At 40.1% G+C, this 20,439-nt stretch overlaps 1 protein-coding gene across 2 annotated transcripts in view; it reads left to right on the top strand.

Annotated features, from left to right (window-relative positions):
- LOC150091211 (hemocytin-like) overlaps positions 1-20,439 on the top strand; it is a 1,750,539-nt gene that overhangs the window by 230,963 nt on the left and 1,499,137 nt on the right. For both annotated transcript variants that reach the window (XM_090374755.1, XM_090374750.1), the window contains one exon: positions 18,972-19,332. In XM_090374755.1, the coding sequence (XP_090230881.1) occupies positions 18,972-19,332 (361 nt within the window). The remainder of the gene's footprint in view (positions 1-18,971; positions 19,333-20,439) is intronic.

Genomic DNA, 20,439 nt, shown 5'->3' with positions numbered 1-20,439 from the left:
ATTTTTTTTTTGTTGGCTAGTGTTATCGAACACAAACTTATGCACTTATCCTTGATGGATATCATTATCCTTGTGAGTGTGATCATTCACTTCATTCTTATCAGAACTATGTTTTACAAAAGTCTGTTCTTTGTGTGAACAATCTGATATTATTACGATTAATTATTATTAATTAGTTATTTATTAAAATATTATAAAGGTGAATCAGTAGTTTTCATGGACTTCATCTGAGATGTGTAGAAAAAACAAAATAAGTATATTCAGGTGCTTTCATTAGATTCTGCTCTTCCTTTTTATTGGAGTAAGTGGGTATGATGTTATTCATATTAAACTTGTATTTGTATTACAAACTTGAATTATACGTATATATCCCTCTTTATTTTAACATTAAACGTGGTACATCTTTTGATGTAGACATGATAGAGACTTTTTATGGTGATTTTTGGAATCACATATTTTCATTGTGGAGGTATGACAAAAAAAATATATATATATATTTTTTTTTTTTGTTGGCTAGTGTTATCGAACACAAACTTATGCACTTATCCTTGATGGATATCATTATCCTTGTGAGTGTGATCATTCACTTCATTCGTATCAGAACTATGTTTTACAAAAGTCTGTTCTTTGTGTGAACAATCTGATATTATTACGATTAATTATTGTTAATTAGTTATTTATTAAAATATTATAAAGGTGAATCAGTAGTTTTCATGGACTTCATCTGAGATGTGTAGAAAAAACAAAATAAGTATATTCAGGTGCTTTCATTAGATTCTGCTCTTCCTTTTTATTGGAGTAAGTGGGTATGATGTTATTCATATTATACTGTTCATCGTTGAAATTAGTATTAGTAGTGGCAAATGATGTAAGAAAGCAGGCCTATACAGCATCATCAAAAAAAAAAAAAAAACCCTTCCAACATCACTTACCCACCACCTCCAATAGTTTGTCTAGTTCTGCCTTGAATTTATTTAAACTACTCACTTCCACAACAGCAGATGTAAGTTTGTTCAAACTACCTGCTGGCTGAAGGCAGATTTCCAAATATCTATCCTGCAGCTATCCTTCCTCCATTTAAATTTATGCTCTTTCATATGTGTGTGTGTGTGTGTGTGTGTGTGTGTGTGTGTGTGTGTGTGTGTGTGTGTGTGTGTGTGTGTGTGTGTGTGTGTGTGTGTGTGTGTGTGTTGTCTGAGCAAGCCATCAGCATTGAGATTATTTGATCTAGTCAGATTCTTAAAACACCTGATTCAGATCAACTGATGATGTTAAAAACAGAGAATTCTAAATGATGGAATTTTGTTGATGTATTATTCCATGATTTTGGTTTTGCAATTATACAAAACCATAATCTGCGTGATTATTGCAATCACACAGATTTTTCAGTTGGTGAAATAAAACTTGTAGATATCCTATATCACTTGGAAGCAGTTGCAGATTTGTATCATGTATCCTGTTTACACAATAATATTTTAGTTTTGTAAAAGAGGTTTGTGGACACCCTGTACATTCAGTATTCCTGTATAATAGATAAATAAAATAAAATAAAATAAATAAAATAAAAACACTATGTGATGCTTAGCATTACTTTTATAATTGCTTTAGCAAAGCAGTGTCTAGCTTTTTGACTGAGGAGTGATGACAACTTCCAGTGCTGTCACATACACAGATATAAGGAATGCAGAACTGGAATTTGAGGAGTACAATGTGTACAGAAAGGATAGACAGGATAGAAAGGGAGGAGGTGTTATGCTGTTAATAAAGAAAAACCAAAAATCAAAAGAAGTGCACCCCGTTGATATAGATGAACAGTGCACTGTTGAATCAGTTTGGTGTGACATAAGCACTGCGAAAGCAAAAATAGGAGTAGGAGTGTGTTATAGGCCTAATGACTCGAATGAGTACAATGAACAATTGTACAGAGAAATAGAGTGGGCCAGTAAATCAGAATGTCTTATAATGGGGGATTTTAACTTTCCAGATATTGACTGGAACTTGTGGGTTGGTCACTCACACACTAGTCAGACTTTTGTGGATTTATTGGATGATTGTTTTCTGCAGCAGCATGTTCGAGAGGCAACCAGAGAGAGTAATACTCTTGATCTGGTTATCAGCAGTGATCATTCATGTATTAAGATTGGCAGATAAAGGAACCACTAGGTGGCAGTGATCACAGTGTACTGATGTGGGATTTACATAAAGATATAATTACCATCAGGGGTAAAGGAAAGGGTTTTTGCTTCCGTAAAGGCGAGTACAGTGGTCTCCGACAGTTTTTAAATTCTGTACAGTGGGATCAACTGACGATGTTACCAATAGTAAATTCTAAGTAGGAAGCATTCAAGGAATTAATCGTGGAAGTTACTAAAAGTTTCATACCTATTAAGAAATATTGTTCAAGGTTTAGGCCTAAATGGTATCTAATGAACTAACGAGGCTCGTAACAGGGGAGAAAAATGCATGGGATGCATATAAATTATCAGGCGACTCAGAAGCCTATGGCAGATATAAGCTAGTCTGTAATCAGGTCACAAAGGAGGTTAGGCAGGCGAAGGCAGATCACGAGAAATCCTTGGAAAAAGACGCTAAGAAAAACAGCAAGGATTTCTTTACTTATATAAACTCTAAAAGGAAGGCGATGAATTTGATTGGTCCACTTGACATCGATGGTTCGACTGTTGATGATCCTGCTCAGATAGCAAACAAACTGAATGAGTATTTTGCATCTACATTCACAAATGAGGAATTATTAAGGTTTGAAAATGGCAGAAGGTTATCAAATTGTAGCAGGATACTTAATGATTTTGTAATAACTGAGAGCAAGGTGGAGGAGAAATTGTTGAAGTTAAACATAAAAAAAGCACCTGGGGTGGATGGGATCTATCCAGTTATATTAAAGGAGGCGGCAAAGCAACTAAGCAAACCCTCAGCCATAATTATGAGAGCATCCTTGGACTCAGGGAAGATTCCCACGGACTGGAGATGTGCAAATGGCAGATATAAGCTAGTCTGTAATCAGGTCACAAAGGAGGTTAGGCAGGCGAAGGCAGATCACGAGAAATCCTTGGAAAAAGACGCTAAGAAAAACAGCAAGGATTTCTTTACTTATATAAACTCTAAAAGGAAGGCGATGAATTTGATTGGTCCACTTGACATCGATGGTTCGACTGTTGATGATCCTGCTCAGATAGCAAACAAACTGAATGAGTATTTTGCATCTACATTCACAAATGAGGAATTATTAAGGTTTGAAAATGGCAGAAGGTTATCAAATTGTAGCAGGATACTTAATGATTTTGTAATAACTGAGAGCAAGGTGGAGGAGAAATTGTTGAAGTTAAACATAAAAAAAGCACCTGGGGTGGATGGGATCTATCCAGTTATATTAAAGGAGGCGGCAAAGCAACTAAGCAAACCCTCAGCCATAATTATGAGAGCATCCTTGGACTCAGGGAAGATTCCCACGGACTGGAGATGTGCAAATGGCAGATATAAGCTAGTCTGTAATCAGGTCACAAAGGAGGTTAGGCAGGCGAAGGCAGATCACGAGAAATCCTTGGAAAAAGACGCTAAGAAAAACAGCAAGGATTTCTTTACTTATATAAACTCTAAAAGGAAGGCGATGAATTTGATTGGTCCACTTGACATCGATGGTTCGACTGTTGATGATCCTGCTCAGATAGCAAACAAACTGAATGAGTATTTTGCATCTACATTCACAAATGAGGAATTATTAAGGTTTGAAAATGGCAGAAGGTTAGCATTAGCATTAGCATTAGCATTAGCAGAGGCATATGATGCAAGAAAGCAAGCTTATTCAGCATCAGCCAAAAAAAAAAAAAAAAAAAACCCACTCCCATTTCACCCCTCCGTTCGTTCGAAATACCTGTCCAGTTGAGCTTTAAATTTGTTTAGGCTATCAACTTCAACAACAAGTGATGGAAGTCGGTTCCACCAACCAACCACCCGCTGGCCAAAGGCAAATTTCCGCACATCTATCCGACATCCGTCCTTCCTCAGTTTGAATTTATGCCCTCTGAGGTGATTATTCTGAGAAAGATGAAGAATCCCATTGGCATTGAGCATGCTCAAACCATTCAAAGCCTTATACACCTCTATCAGATCACCTCGCCGGTGCCTAGTCTCCAAACTCTGTAATTTGCAAAACTTAAGCCTTTCTTCGTAAGAGCAACCCTTTGTTCCATTTACTAATCTTGTTGCCCTTCTCTGTACCCGTTCCAGCAGCTCTACATCCTTCTTGAAATGAGGCCTCCAGACCTGTATACAGTACTCAAGATGTGGCCTTACCATTGCCTTATACAAGGGAATAATCACCTCCTTATCCCTGCTAGAAAAATTCCTGTATATCATTGACAAGACACCATGAGCTACTCTTGCAGCTCGTCTGCACTGCTCAGAGAACTTCATATCTGCCTGCACAATTACCCCCAGGTCCTTTTCATTCTCCACCACTGTCAGTGTAGTACCGCAGAGTTGATACGTTGCTCTGGGGTTACTGTTTCCCATATGCAGCACTTTACATTTGTCGATGTTAAACCTCATTTGCCACCTCTCAGCCCATCTGTTCAACCTTTCCAGATCCTGTTGCAGCAGCATAGCGTCAGTATTGTCCTTAACGACCCTGCCAACCTTTGTATCATCTGCAAACTTGGACATTAAACTTGATATCCCATCATCAATATCATTCATAAACACCGAAAACAACAACGGACCCAACACTGAACCTTGAGGAACTCCACTAATAACATTAGTCCACGTTGAGCAGTGTCCATTGATTACCACTCTCTGTCTTCTGCCACTCAACCATCCCCTTATCCATAGCAGCAATTTGCCTCCAATGCCACACTGCTCCAATTTGTGCAGCAGTCTTCCATGTGCAACAGTATCAAAAGCCTTTCTAAGATCCAAATATATAATATCAAAGTTATTCCCTGCATCCAGTTCTTTTGTGACTACATCATAGTATCCAATCAAATTGGTCAGGCAAGACCTGCCCTTAACAAAACCATGCTGCGTCTGAGCTATAACTGAATTCTTGTCTAGATGATCCTGCAGTGCTTCTTTAACCAGTGCCTCCATTAATTTACCTGGAACAGAAGTTAAACTAACAGGTCTATAATTACTTGTGTCAGCCTTTGATCCTCCTTTGTGAATTGGGGTTACATTTGCACATCTCCAGTCTATGGGTACCTCCCCTGAGTCCAAAGAAGCTCTCATAATTATGGCTAGGGGTTTGCATACTTCCTTTGCTGCCTCCTTTAATATAACTGGATAGATCCCATCCACCCCAGGTGCCTTTTTTATGTTTATCCTCAACAATCTCTCCTCCACTTTCCTCTCAGTTATTACAAAATCATCCAGCTCACTGCCAATGTTTACTTTACCTACATCATTCTCCTTCCTGAATAACTCCTCATGCGTGAATGTAGATGCAAAATACTCGTTTAGATTGTTAGCCACCTGAGCAGGATCCTCAACTGTTGAACCATCAATATCCAGTGGACCAATCTGATTCATCCCTTTCCTTTTCGAGTTCAAGTATGTAAAGAACTCTTTTCTGTTTTTCTTTGCATCCTTTGCCAAGGATTTTTCATAGTCTGCCTTTGCCTGCCTAATCTCCTTTGTGACTTGGTTACAGACCAACTTATATCTATCATAGGCTTCCATGTCACCCATTAATTTGTATGTATCCCATGCATTTTTCTTCTCTGCCACATGTCTCATTAGTTCATCTGACAACCATTTAGGCCTAAACCTTGAACAATATTTCTTAGTTGGTATGTAAAGCCTGGTAGCCTCCAAGATTAGTTCCTTGAATGCTTCCCATTTTGAGTTTGCTGTTGGTAACATCATCAGTTGGTCCCACTGTATAGAATTTAAATACTGTCTCAGACCATCATAGTCGCCTTTACGAAAACAAAAACCCTTCCCTTTACCTCTGATGGTAGTTACCTCCTTGAGTAAATCCCACTTCAACACACTGTGATCACTGCCACCTAGTGGTTCATTTATCTGCAGGTTCTTAATGCATGAAGAATCACTACTGATAATCAGATCAAGAGTATTGCTCCCTCTTGTTGCCTCACGAACATGCTGATGTAGAAAACAATCATCCAATAAATCCACAAAAGCCTTGCTAGTGTGCGAGTGACCAACCCACAAATTCCAGTCAATATCTGGGAAATTAAAGTCCCCCATTATAAGACTCTCTGATTTACTGGCCCACTCTATTTCCCTGTACAATATCTTATTATACTCATCAGAGTCATTAGGCCTATAGCACACTCCCACTCTCAATTTTGATTTCCCTATGCTTATGTCACACCAAACTGACTCGACACTGCCCTGTCCATCGATGTCGACTGGCTTCACTTCCTTGGACTTTATGTGTTTCTTAATTAATAGCATAACCCCTCCTCCCCTCCTGTCCTGTCTATCCTCCCCTCCTGTCCTGTCTATCCTTTCTACATTCACAAATGAGGAATTATTAAGGTTTGAAAATGGCAGAAGGTTATCAAATTGTAGCAGGATACTTAATGATTTTGTAATAACTGAGAGCAAGGTGGAGGAGAAATTGTTGAAGTTAAACATAAAAAAAGCACCTGGGGTGGATGGGATCTATCCAGTTATATTAAAGGAGGCGGCAAAGCAACTAAGCAAACCCTCAGCCATAATTATGAGAGCATCCTTGGACTCAGGGAAGATTCCCACGGACTGGAGATGTGCAAATGTATCCCCATTTCACAAATGGGGGATCGAAGGGTGACACGAGTAATTACAGACCAGTTAGTTCCGGGTAAAATAATGGAGTCACTGTTTAAAGATGCATTGCAGGATCATCTAGACAAGACTGCAGCAATAATTCAGACACAGCATGGGTTTGTTAAGGGAAAGTCTTGTCTGACAAATTTTTTAGGATATTATGATGTAGTTACAAAGGAACTGGATGCAAAAAATAATTTTGATATCATATATTTGGATTTCAGGAAAGCTTTTAACACCGTTGCGCATGGAAGACTATTGTACAAATTGGAGCAGAATGGTATTAAGGGTAAGTTGCTACAATGGATAAAAGGATGGTTGAGTGGGAGAAGACAGAGGGTGGTAATCAATGGGTGCTGCTCTTCGTGGACTAATGTTATTAGTGCAGTCCCACAGGGTTCGGCATTGGGTCCACTGTTGTTTTATATATTTATCAATGATATTGATGAAGGTATATCAGGCTTAATGTCAAAGTTTGCAGATGATAAAAAGGTTGGCAGGGTTGTTAATGACAGTAATGTGGTACTACACTTAAGGTGGTAGAAAATGAAAAAGACCTGGGAGTAATTGTGCAGTCAGATATGAAGTTTTCTGAGCAATGCAGACAGGCTGCCAGGGCAGGTCATGGGGTTTTGTCAATGATATATAGGAATTTTGCTAGCAGGGAAAAGGAGGTGATTATCCCTCTGTATAAGGCAATGGTCAGGCCACGCCTTGAGTACTGCGTACAGGTCTGGAGGCCTCATTTTAGGAAGGATGTAGATTTACTTGAGAGTGTACAGGGAAGGGCAACAAGATTGATGAGGGGAATGAAGGGATCCTCTTACCATGGGGTTTTGTGAATGATATATAGGAATTTTGCTAGCAGGGAAAAGGAGGTGATTATCCCTCTGTATAAGGCAATGGGCTGCAAATTGCAGTGGCTGGAGACTAGGCACCTGCGCGGTGATCTGATTGAGGTGTTAAGGCCTTGAATGGGTTCAGCACGCTGAATTCTGATGGGATCCTTCCACTTGTTCAGATTACGAGCCTAAGGGGGCATAAATTCAAATTACAAAAGGACAGATGTAGAATAGATGTGCGGAAATTTGCCTTTAGCCAGCGGGTGGTTAATTGCTGGAACAAACTTCCATCTGTCGTTGTGGAAGTTGATAGGTTGAATAAATTTAAGGAGGAACTGGACAGGCATTTGGAGGGAATGGTGTGATTTTTTTTTTTTTTTTTGGCTGATGCTGCATAAGCTCATACACTTGCTTTCTTGCATCACATGCCACTACTACTACTACTACTACTACTACTGCTACTACTGCTTTCACTCAACAGTGAAAAATGGTGGTAATTTAAGTAGCAACATAGATGGTTTTTCATGCAGATTTTCCCATGGAATAATGGTTGAAAATTTCCTAGACATTTCATTGATTGTGCACTATTTTTTTAAGATCTCAAATTTCTTGCTGTTTATATCAGGGCTGTGTATTATAAAAATTCTATGTGAGCAAAAATGATGAATATGGACTAAAACTTGTAAGTGATCTAATTATCCATAATAAATGAAATGCTCTAAACAAAGCTATTGATATTCATTCTTACTAAATGTTAATTTTATGTCTACTAATTGTGTTGTTTTTATTAAAAGTTAATTAATTGAAATGCCTATGTACAATGATAATTAATTAAAAATGTCTGAGTAAGCAACCAGTTACAGTGAATTTCGTTTTTCTGAATTATTGAAACTAGATACATGTATCTGTGAAGTGGGCACCTTGCTGTAGTGGACACTTTCTTCTTATCCAGTGGTGTTCACTTTAGAGAATTTTCATTGTACATAAAAATAAATAAAAAATAAAAATAAACCACCTGTGTTTCCCTCCTCGTGTTGGTAACTATCCAGCTGACCTTTAAATTTACCAAGCTGTTAGCCTTGACTACCCACGGAGGTAACTTATTCCATTAACTAATGCAAGGAGGGAAGCACAGGTAGTTTATTTTTATTTTGCCATATTTTTGTTTATTATTTTTATTATTTTATTATTTTACAGTCATTGCATTCCACCCAACTGGAATTAACAATTTGCTAACTAAAAGAGTCCTACAATCCCCTCTAAATTTTCTTTCTCTGTAATTTGAATTTATAGTAGTATATGCTAGTTCCTGAATCATTTGTAAGAATGAAAATTTCACCTTTATTCATATTGTTATTCCTTCTCAAAGCTTATTATAGACCTCAATCAGATCTCCTCAAAGATGCCTGGTTACCAAGCTCTGTAGGCCTCATATTTTAAGTCTTTTCTTATATGAGCATCCTTTTGCAGATCTAACCAATGGGGGTTGCCTGCCTGCCTTTGAAAAAGTGTGATTTTACAATTGCCTTATACAGTGTGGTTACAACCTTCTTATCTTTAAAAGAAAATGTTCGATTAACAATAGGATAACGTGAGCCTTCTTTTGTCACCTATGTACACTACTTGGAGAACTTGTGTGCATGTATTATAACTAACTCCCAAATACCTTTCTTCATCTGCTATTTTTAATTCAATGCCATCAAGTGTATGTTATTTTGGGGTTGCTGTTCCCCAAGAGTAAGACCATGCATTTTGCTGTATAAAACATAGTTGCAACTTCTCTGACCATTCTTGAAGCCTATCTAAGTTGCCTTGAAGGAATGCTACTTGGCTAATGCCATTAATCAATCTCCTAACCTTTATATCACCTAAAAATTTTGATATCAGATCCTCTATCATTTATCAAAATCAGAAACAAATTAAAAAAAAAAAAAGAGATTGTTCCCAGAACCAATTCTTGGCAATCTCCTTTCTAATGTTAGATAATTCTGGAGAGCAAGCATTAATTATTAATCTGCCTTCTGCTCTGCAGCCACTCTGCAATTCATCTTAGACTCTTACCCATAATCCTAACATGTTCCAGTTTATTGGTAACTTCTCATGAGGGATTGAGTCAAGTGTTTTACTAAAATCCAAGTAACGTTGAAATTATTTTTTTTTTTGTTTATGTTCTTGTTTATACTATGCATGACCACCAGGTCAGTGGAGTTTACAAAAAATCATTAATACAAACGTTAATCATATTTAGCAGTCACAGGCTTGAACCCCTGTCCATCAAGCAGTGCGTGCTACCTCACTCTTGAGCACTTGGCTACAAGGTTAGTTAAACACAGTTTAACTAACCTTGTAGCCAAGGGGTTTAACTAACCTTGTTAAACTGTGTTAAGGGGAAATCAAAATTCCATTTCTGTGTAAATTTCCTGTATTGCATTCATTATCATTGCTTTTGTAGGCCAAAGAGGAATGGTATTTTTTTCAAATTCCAGCTGGCTACTGTTATAAACTGGTCAAGTCTTATTCAAAAAACCAATGCTGTCATTCAGAGGTGGATATTATTTTCTTCAAGAAAAATCAATTTTACTCAGCATTATTATTATTATTGTTGCTCTTATATTAGTTTTCCCTGATTGGGGGTCCACCTCGTGACTGGTATTCTACCAAGTACACAGGGTGGTTGTTGTTATGTCTGTTGTTACTGTTGGTTGAGGAACTCTCTGACTATCCTATAGGTGTTCAGGATTGCGACTTTCTGGAGTTCCTTGTAGGTGTTCGCTGGGAAACCTATTGCTGCTAGGCTTTTATGTATGGTCTTTGGCACCATACCTGTGGTTGACACAATGATCGGGATGGTCGTTACTTGTTGAATATACCACATCTCTTTGATCTCCTGTCTTAGGTTCATATACTTCCTGATTTTTTCCTCATGGGTTTTCTGCAGGTTGCCAGTGTTGGGTACCGCTATGTCAATCAGATAGGTAGCCTTTTCCTTCTTGTCCACAAGGGTTATGTCCGGTCTGTTGTGCGGGATTGTCCTATCCGTTATTATGGCATGGTCCCAGTACAGCTTGTGGATTGGGGTCTCTAGTACTGCCTGGGGTTCATACTTGTAGTACGGTACACTTTCTTCATTCAACTGGTATTTCCTTGCTAGTTTCTGATGTGTTATCCTGGCTACCTGGTCGTGTCTACGAGTGTACTCAGTCTGGGTGATCACATTGCATCCCGCGGTGATGTGTTGGATCATTTGTGAGGCCAGGTGACATCGTTGACACGTGTCATCTAACACTCCAGGCTCCTTGGCGATGTATTTTCTATTTCCTGGTGTTGATTACCTGGTCTTGGATGGCGAGCATGAATCCTTCAGTCTTGGGAAGGAGTGTCCCGCTTGTGAGCCATGCATTGGAAGCAGTTTTATCTATGTGACCCTAATGGAGATCATTGTAGTGTCTGCCATGGAGTGTCTTCTCTGCCCATGTTTCTGGCTTCGTTTGTACCTCCTGGTTGGGGGGGGACTCCTCGCTTAGGTTGAGTGGGTTATACCGCTTGTCTATCTTCCTTATGGCCTGGTGGAGTGCTGCTGTGTGTTTCTGTAAGTAATCCTTCAGGTTAACTATCGCTGTCTTCTGTTGTTCAACGAAGTCTATCAGGCCCCTTCCTCCTTCTTCCCGAGCAGTTGTCAGTCTTTCCATGGCAGCTCTCGGGTGGTGTTGGCTGCTCTTGGTCATCATTGTCCTTGTCTTTCTCATGATATCCTCCAGCTCGGTGTTAGTCCAATCTATGACCCCGAAGGAGTATATTAGCACTGGGACTGCATAGGTTTTTATGGCTTTAACTGTGTTCCCTCCGTTCAGCTTTGCTTTCAGCAGGCTTCTGAGTCTCTGCTGGTATTTTTCGGTCAGGCAGGCCTTAATTTCCTTGTGTTGTAACTGTTGAGCCTGCATCATTCCCAAATATTTGTAGGCCTCTCCCTCTGCCATGGCTTCGATCTCTTTACCACTCTGCAGCTGGTAGTTTCGGTTGACTAATTTTTCCTGATGCAATCCGTGGGTCTTACATTTGTCTAGACCAAATTCCATCCTAATATCCTTGCTGAATTCTTTGGTGATCTGGAGTAGTTGCTGAAGTTGCTTCTCGGTTCCCATGTCAAGCTTGATGTCATCCATATACATCAGGTGGGTGAGGGTGTACAGGTTCTTCCTTCCTTCTTTGAGGTTATATTTGTACTTGCTACTGTTGAGTATGGTAGATAGCAGGTTAAGGGCTAGACAGAACCACAATGGGCGCAGAGCATCTCCTTGAAAGATTCCTCTTCTGATTGGAGATTGGCATGGTTGTGATGTTTTCGACCTTTATGGTGGCACTCCATTTTGCCATCATTTCTCCTAGGAAGTTTGTCACTATCGGATTGACTTTGTAGGTTTTCAGCGCCTCTATTAGCCAGCTACAAGGCACGGAGTCAAAGGCCTTGCGGTAATCGATGTAGGCTGTGTACATGTTGCGGTGCTTCTTGTATGCTTGCTCCATGACTGCAGCATCTATGGTTAATTGCTCCTTGCATACTTTCTGCTGTTTGGCCATTATACTCTGCCTCTCCAAGTGATCTGTTATCTTCCTGGTTATGCAGGTAGTGAGGATATTGTACATTGTTGGGAGGCAGGTGATTGGCCTATATTTCGGCACGTTTCTTGTATCTTCATTATTAGGCTTCAGATATGTGATTTCTTGAGTGAGAAACTTCAGGATTGTCTCTGGGTGCCTTATCATTTGGGTGAACTGCTCTGCTACGTGATTGTGTATGTGTGTGTGTGTGTGCAAGTGAGCTTCTTGTACCAGTAGTTGTGGAGGTTATTTATTCCTGGAGTTTGCCGGTTGTGAGAGTTCTTGATCATTTGTTTTACTTCTTCTTCCCATCCTTTCATTTATTGTATATCCTTGGTTTTTTTGCATTCTAGTTCTATCCAGTTGGTTCGGCTTTTAAGTTTTACTTCCCTGCTCCATATGTTTCCCCAGAAATCCTCAGTCATCTTCTTCTCGGGTGGTCTTTTCCCTTGTTTCTCATGTTCACCCAGTTTCCTTTAGAAACCTCTTTGGTCCTCATCGAAGATTTGGTTGTTTATTTTACTCCTGGAGCTCTCTTTATATCGGCATAGTCTCTTGCTGAGTGCAAGGAGGTTCTGCTTCAATGTGTCCAAGTACTCTCCTATTATCTGATTTTTTGTCTCATGTTTGCTGTGGACGCTATCTCTCTTGAGGATGCTCTTCACTTTTCCAATTAATTTCTTACTCCTAATGTCCATTGGTACTGGGTCAGTTGGCCTATCTTGACTATTAATTCTTCTATCTTCTGCTGAAGTTTTCTTTCCCAAGCTGGAGGTTCCTTCTGTTTTCAGTTCTTCTACTGCTGGTCTCTCGCTTCTCTTCCATTAATCCTCGTGGCTGCTACTGCAGCACAGTACATGGCTGTGTGGATGGCCTCCAGTGTTGCACCATTGCTGTTGAGGTAATGCAGTATTATGTGCCTATTCAGGTGGTCTGTGACTCTCCACTAGGTTCTATTCGGCCTCTGCTTCGGTATCACTTGAGTCTTTGTGGGGAGGTCCATTCCTTCGAATTCTGTTAGGAGCTTCTACCACTTGTCCTCTATTCTGGATATCATGACCTCGTCTATCTCCACTTCAGCTGCTGCGGGTTGTATTTCCTCTTGCTCTTCTGCCTTTGGTTCAGCCGTGGTATATTCTTCTTCCTCTGGTTCCATATTTTTTATGATTTGTAGTTGATCTCTCACATCCTGCTAGATTTTTTCCAAGATTGCAGGGGCTATCAGGTTCTTCATGACGATGGTCCTTCTCTGATCCGCTATTTGCTGTTCGGTGACCTGAATATCCGGGTATCGTTCCAGCCACTTTGTATGTAGTCTTGCCCCGCAAGTTGTCATATCGGTCTCCAGCTTCATTATTTCATAGTATGCTTGCATGATGTACGTATTCATTTCAATGCTCCACTTCATGCGTTGGCATTTTCTCCCTTCCTGGGTGGTCACTAGCGCAGTTGCCGAGGAAGCACTTCTAGTTGGTGAGGCTGGATGGTCTTGCCCAGGAAGCACTTCCAGTTGGTGGGGCTGGATGGTCTTGCCCTTCTCTTGTAGTAGCCATATGGGGGACAGCACCACTCACTCCACTGTCTTCTTGGGAGAGCGTCTCTGATTTTTCGAACAGACCTCTCTGCCTAAGGCCTAAACGCCATTGACTTTATCCTGTGCCACACTCAATACAGTATGATTAATATTTCTCTGCGACATCATCCATTATTGGAGGTGGACCTGTTTAGCTTTGGCTTATGCCCAGCGGTAGTTCACGCGAGTGATGCCAGGTAGCGCAACAATCTACCTTAGCCGCCACTCAAACCTTGGGGTAGGTAGGTCCATTGGAGCAACTTTCAAGATGTTAATTTATTTTTTTAATTTTTTATTACTATTAATTTATTTATTATTATTATTCTAATTTATTACTATTATTATTATACCGGTCTCCCAGCGTGATGGAGCCACGTTCGCTTCCGCCAAGGTGGAACTCGAACCCCGGTCCATCAGGCTGGTAGTCCAGTGTCATAAGAACTGGGCCATCGCGGCCCTTTATTATTATTGTTGTTGCTCTAATATTATTTCTCCCTGATTGAGGGATTACACACCGTGAAGGGTAATGCTACCAAGTACACAGGGTGGTTGTAATATCTGGTGTTACTGTCGGTTGAGGAAATCTCTGACTATCCTACAGGTGTTCAGGATTGCGACTTTCTGGAGTTCCTTGAGGTGTTCTCTGGGAGACCTATTGCTGCTAGGCTGCTATGTAGAGTCTTTGGTAGCATACCGATGGTTTACACGATGATTGGGATGGTTGATACTTCTTGCATATGACACATCTCCTTGATCTGATCTCATGTCTCAGGTTCATGTACTTCCTAATTTTTTCCTCATCGGTTTTCTGGACATTGCTAGTATTCAGCACTGCTATGTCAATCAGGTAGGTAGCCTTTTCCATCTTGTCCACAAGGGTTATGTCCGGTCTGTTATGTGGGATGGTCTTATCCATTGTTATGGTGCGATCCCAGTACAGCTTGTGTGTTCAGGTCTCTAGTACAGCTTGGGGTTCGTACTTGTAGTATGATACACTTTCTTTGGTCAACTGGTATTTTCTCGCTAGCTTCTAATATATTATCCTGGCTACCTGGTCGTGTCTATGAGTGTACTCAGTCTGGGTGATCACCTTGCACCCTGCGGTGAAGTGTTGGATCGTTTCTGAGGCCAGGTGGCATTGTCGACATGTGTCATCTGACATTCCGGGCTCCTTTGCGATATATTTCCTATAGTTTCTGGTGTTGATTATCTGGTCTTGGATGACCAGCAGGAATCCTTCAGTCTCAGGGAAGAGCATCCTGCCATGCATTGGAAGCAATGTTATCGATGTGATCTTGATGGAGGTCATTATAGTGTCTGCCATGGAGTATCTTCTTTGTCCATCTTTCTAACTTTGTTTCTTGTACCATCCTGGCAGGAAGGGTTTCCTCGCTTAGGTTGAGTGGGGAATACCACTTATTTATCTTCCTTATAGCCTGGTGGAATGGTGCTGTGTTGTTCTCGTAGTAATCTTTCAGGTTAACTATCACTGTTTTCTGTTGTTCTATCAGGCCCTTCCTCTCTCTTTCCGAGGTATTGTTATTCTCTCCACTGTTGACTTCGGGTGGTGTTGATGCTTTCAGCAGGCTTCTGAGTTTCTGATGATATTTTTCGGTCAGGCACTTTTTGATTTCCTTGTGTTATAACTGCTCAGCCTGCATCATCCCTAGGTATTTGTAGGTTTCTCTTTCTGTCATAAGTTCAATCTCTTTACCAGTCAACAGCTGGCAGTTTCGGCCAACTAATTTTCTCTGGTGCAGTGCGTGGGTCTTGCATTTTTCTAGACCAAATTCCATCCTGATGTCCTTGCTAAATTCTTCAGTGATCCGGAGTACTTGCTGGAGTTGCTTCTCGGTTGCCGTGTAGAGCTTGATATCATCCATGTACATCAGGTGGGTGAGGGTGTACAGGTTCTTTCTTCCTTCTTTGGAGTTATATCCATACTTGCTGCCATTGAGCATGGTGGATAGCGGGTTGAGTGCTAGACAGAACCATAGTGGGCTCAGTGCATCTCCCTGAAAGATTCCTCTTCTAATGGGGATTGGCCTGGTTGTGATGTTCTTGACCTTAATGGTGGTACTCCATTTCACCATTGTTGCTCCTAGGAAGTTTGTCACTATCAGATTGACCTTGTAGATCTTCAGGGTCTCTATTAGCCAGCTATGAGGTATGGCGTCGAAGAGCTTGTGGTAATCGATGTAGACTGTGTATAGGTTGCGGTGCTTTTTGAAGGCTTGCTCCATAACTGCTGCATCTATGGTTAATTGCTCCTTGCATCCTTTCTGCTGTTCGGCCGTTATGTTCTAACTCTCTAAGTGGTCTGATATCTTCTTAGTTATGCAGGTGGTCAGGATCTTGTACATCGTTGGGAGGCATGTGATTGGTCTGTATATTGTCGGGTTTCTTGTATCTTCATCTTTAGGCTTCAGATATGTGACTCCTTCAGTGAGAAACTTCGGGATTGTCTCTGGGTGCCTTATCATTCTAGTGAACTGCCCTGCTAGTTTCTTGTGTGTGCAGGTGAGCTTCTTGTACGAGTAGTTGTGGATGTTATCAATTCCCGGGGTTTGCCAGTTGTGGGTTTTCCTGATCAACTGTTTTATTTCTTCTCGAATATCCCACTCTCTCGTCTCTTGTGGATCCTTTGTTTTCCTCCATTCTATTTCTATCCAGGGTGGTCTGCTGTTATGTCTTACTTCACTGCTCCAGATATTTCCCCAGAACTCTTCAATCGTCTTCTTCTCCGGTGGTCCCTTTCTTGCTTTGTCATATTCACCCAGTTTCCTGTAGAAGGCTCTTTGGTCCTCATTGACGATTCGATTGTTTATTTTCCTCTGGGAGCTGTCTTTGTATCTGCATAGTCTCTTGCTGAATGCAAAGAGTTTCTTCTTCAGTGTGTCCAAGTATTCTCGTATTCTCTGATTTCTTGTCTCATGTTTGTTGTGGATGCTGTCTCTCTTGAGGATGCTCTTCACCTTTCCAATCAATTTCTTACTTCTATTACCCTTTTGGTATTGGGTCAACTGACCTACCTTGGCTCTTAATTCTTCTATCTTCTGCTGAAGTCTTCTTTCCCAAGCTGGCAGTTCCTTCTGTTTTCGGTTCTTCTGCTGCTGGTCTCTCATTTCTTTTCCATTAATCCTAGTGGCTGCTATGGCAGCACAGTATACGGCTGTGTGGATAGCCTCCAGCTTCACCATTGTTGTCAAGGTAATGTGGCATTATTTGCTGATTGAGGTGGTCTGTTACTCTCCACAGGATTTTAGTTGGCCTCTGCTTAGGTATCACGTGGATTTTTGTGGGGTCGATTCCTTTGAATTCTGTTAGGGCCTTCTTCCACTCGTCTTCTATTCTCGATAGCATGACTTCGTCTCTTTCCACTTCAGCTACTCAGGGTTGTATTTCTTCTTGCTCTTCCTCCTCTGGTTCCATGGTATGCTTTTTCTCCTCTGGTTGCATATTGACTATATTCTTTATGCTTTGTAGCAGATTGCTGACATCCTGCTTGATTTTTTCCAAGATGGCAGGAGCTATTAGGTTCTTCGTGATGATGGCTCTTCTTTGGTCTGCTAATTGCTGTTCAGTGACTTGAATAACTGGGTATTGTTCCAACCACTTGGTATGTAGTCACGATCTGTACATTGTCATATCAGTCTCTAGGCTGGTTATTTCATAGTATGCTCGCATGATGTATGTATTCATTTCAATTCTCCACTTCATGCATTGGCGTTGTCTTCCTTCCTGGGTGGTCACTAGTGCAGTTGTGCAGGAAACACTTCCAGTTGGTTGGGCTGGATGGTCTTGCCCTTCTCTTGTGGTAGCCTTATGGCGGACAGCACCACTTGATCCACTATCTTGCTCGGGAGACTGTCTCCAAGTTTTTGAGCCGACCCCTCTGCCTAAGGTCTGAACGCAAGTGACTTTATCCTGCGCCACACTCGATGCAGTATGAATAATATTTTTCTGCGACTTCATCCATCTATGGAGGTGGACTTGTTTAGCTTCAGCTTATGTCCAGTGATTTATTTTATTTCTTGCGTGTGACACCAGATGTTGCCACTATCTACCCCCACCGTCACTCCGACCTTGGGGAAGGTAAGTCCAATGGGGTAACTTTCGCGATTTTTTTTTTCATTTAATATCATTATTATATCAGTCTCCCAGCATAATAGAGCTGTGTTTGCTTCCACCAATGCTGGGTTCGAACCCCAGGTCCATCAGGCTGGTAGTCCAGTCTCTTAACCACTTGGCCATCGTGCCCCCACTGTGGTTGCGATGGCCCAGTGGTTAAAATAGTTGTTATTATTATTTGATTACTTTTGAGGGGATTTATAATTTTTCATGAAAGTGTAGTATTGTGTTATATGATGTTCATTTGGATGCATTTGTTCTTGTTCTTGTTAAGGCTCTGTTTTAGAATAATTTTACCTTTATTAAGTTTTATAAATTGTCTCTCCTTGAGTCATCTATGACAGTATGTAGGTTCATATTTGTCACTTCTCAGAGGGCCTAGATTCAGATAGTGGAGGAATTCTTTAATCTGTCATTGGAGGGAGAATTTTCCATGAGTTATTCGGACTTTTAGCTAACATCTTGATCATACCCCGATCACACATGTGCAGATATCATGCATAATAAAATTCATACTTAAACCATGACCAAAGTAGTAAACTTGCCAACATCATTTTTAAAAAATAGGCTCTTCCTGTTAGCTTTTTTTTGATGGTCATGGTTGGAATCAATGGATATGTTTTAGTGTCTTTTAAGTTCATATTGGGCCTGTCTCGTGAATGTTTATTTCTCATCTCAGATTTGTCAGTCCTGCCTAATTTTGCACAGTTGAATGCCTTAGCTATAATTTTCAGTAATTTATCAGGTTGAAAAGATTTTAATCATAAAAAAAGGGTCTTATTTTAAATTTAAGTGAAAAAACCAAGTGTTTATCTGATGACTCATGTTTCAGCTTTCTGCTAAATATTTGTTAGCAGAATTTTTTAAAGCATGTTTCAAATTAACTTATGTGTTAATTAAATTAAGAAATTAAACTGTTATTTAATAATTTGATTAAAACTTAAAAATTAACCAACTTGTATATATATATATATATATATATATATATAAAACAGCATGATATATTTTCACATCAATAAAAATTATTTATTTATTTTTAGTACCTTATTCAGAAAAACTATCCAGTGGAGTATGCTCTATATGGGGCAAGTTTCATTATCGTACATTTGATGGCTATATATACAGTTTCCGAGGACCATGCACTTATCTAATCGTTAAAGAATGTACTGATAGCACCTTCAGTATTCACTTGAAAAATGGCCATGATTGTGAGAATAACTCAGTTTGCAGTCGCACTATAATTCTGTACATTGGAGGAGATAAATACATTCTTTCCAGGCACAGAGGTAATGTTGTGGCCCTCTGGGGAACTGAAGTCATTCCAATTCCAGGAATTATTAATGGTTTAATTTTCCAGAGAGTGTCATATTATATCATGGTTACAAGTCCACTTGGTTTCAGGTAAGTTATATCACACATAAGGTGAAGGCTTATTTCATATTTTATGTGAGTATATTTTACAGGTGACCAAAACAAGTTCTGGATTTTTAGAATAAAATTAAAACATGCATAAAAAAGGAACAAAAACACTTTATTTGGAAAATAAGTTCATAATGGATATATTGCAACAGATTCAGCAAAAGTTAGTGAATTGGGGGCTTTGATATATGTGGCACAGGTTTATGGGATGATAACCAGTGATGTGATTGTTTGTTTTTGCTGTACATAAGCCAGTTTTCATTGCTTTTCAATCCCTGGTCCAAAAATGGCTCATTATTGCGATGGAAGCAGTGACAAACAAAGTGATAATCTCTGGAGTTTGTTGTCAGCTGTGAGTTTATGTGGAACCTACTAGCTCAGTTTGCTATGGCCTTCCCAGTCAATGAAAATTAACATCCAGATCACACATATGCTCACATTGAATTTTTGATAAATCTTCTGAACCATTTTTGGGGTGTGCATTCACTCGCTACGTCTTCTTAGACAGAAATTGTTCTGAAACAACCATCGGGACCCTGACTCTATAGATCTCTTAAAGGCAATCCCAGTTTTCTCCAGTATATAATAGTCTTTCATGCTGAACCATATCAAAAGCTGCACTGAAGTCAAAGGTATAATCTTGAAATTGTTTCTTGGATAATTCATTATTATTTTTTGACTTAATAACAATTAACTAGATTGGTTAGGAAAGACCTACCCTTCATGAACCCAAGCTGTGATCCATTATTATTATTATCATCATCATTAGCCATATGGTGCAAGGAAGCCTGAGGCTTATGCTGCATCAGCCAGAAAAAAAAAAGTTCCCGCATTACCCAGAGAGAGAGAGAGAGAGAGAGAGAGAGAGAGAGAGAGAGAGAGAGAGAGAGAGAGAGAGAGAGAGAGTTAGAAATAGAAGGGAATCACCAAGAAAGAGAAGAATGGTGATATTCAGCTCAGGACCCTGGGTGTGCCAATCCCATACTCACCAGATGTGGTCCCCTGGGATAAATTATGGATGCCATTCCTACTGAGGTGGTTTTATATTATATCTTGCCCACAACTGAAGTCAACCTCAGCTCACTTTTG

The sequence above is a fragment of the Mastigoproctus giganteus genome, chromosome 1 (genome assembly GCF_048544385.1).
Source record: "Mastigoproctus giganteus isolate SK-2022 chromosome 1, ASM4854438v1, whole genome shotgun sequence".
Taxonomy (NCBI): domain Eukaryota; kingdom Metazoa; phylum Arthropoda; class Arachnida; order Uropygi; family Thelyphonidae; genus Mastigoproctus; species Mastigoproctus giganteus.
This window is presented reverse-complemented; position numbering and strand designations above follow the sequence as displayed.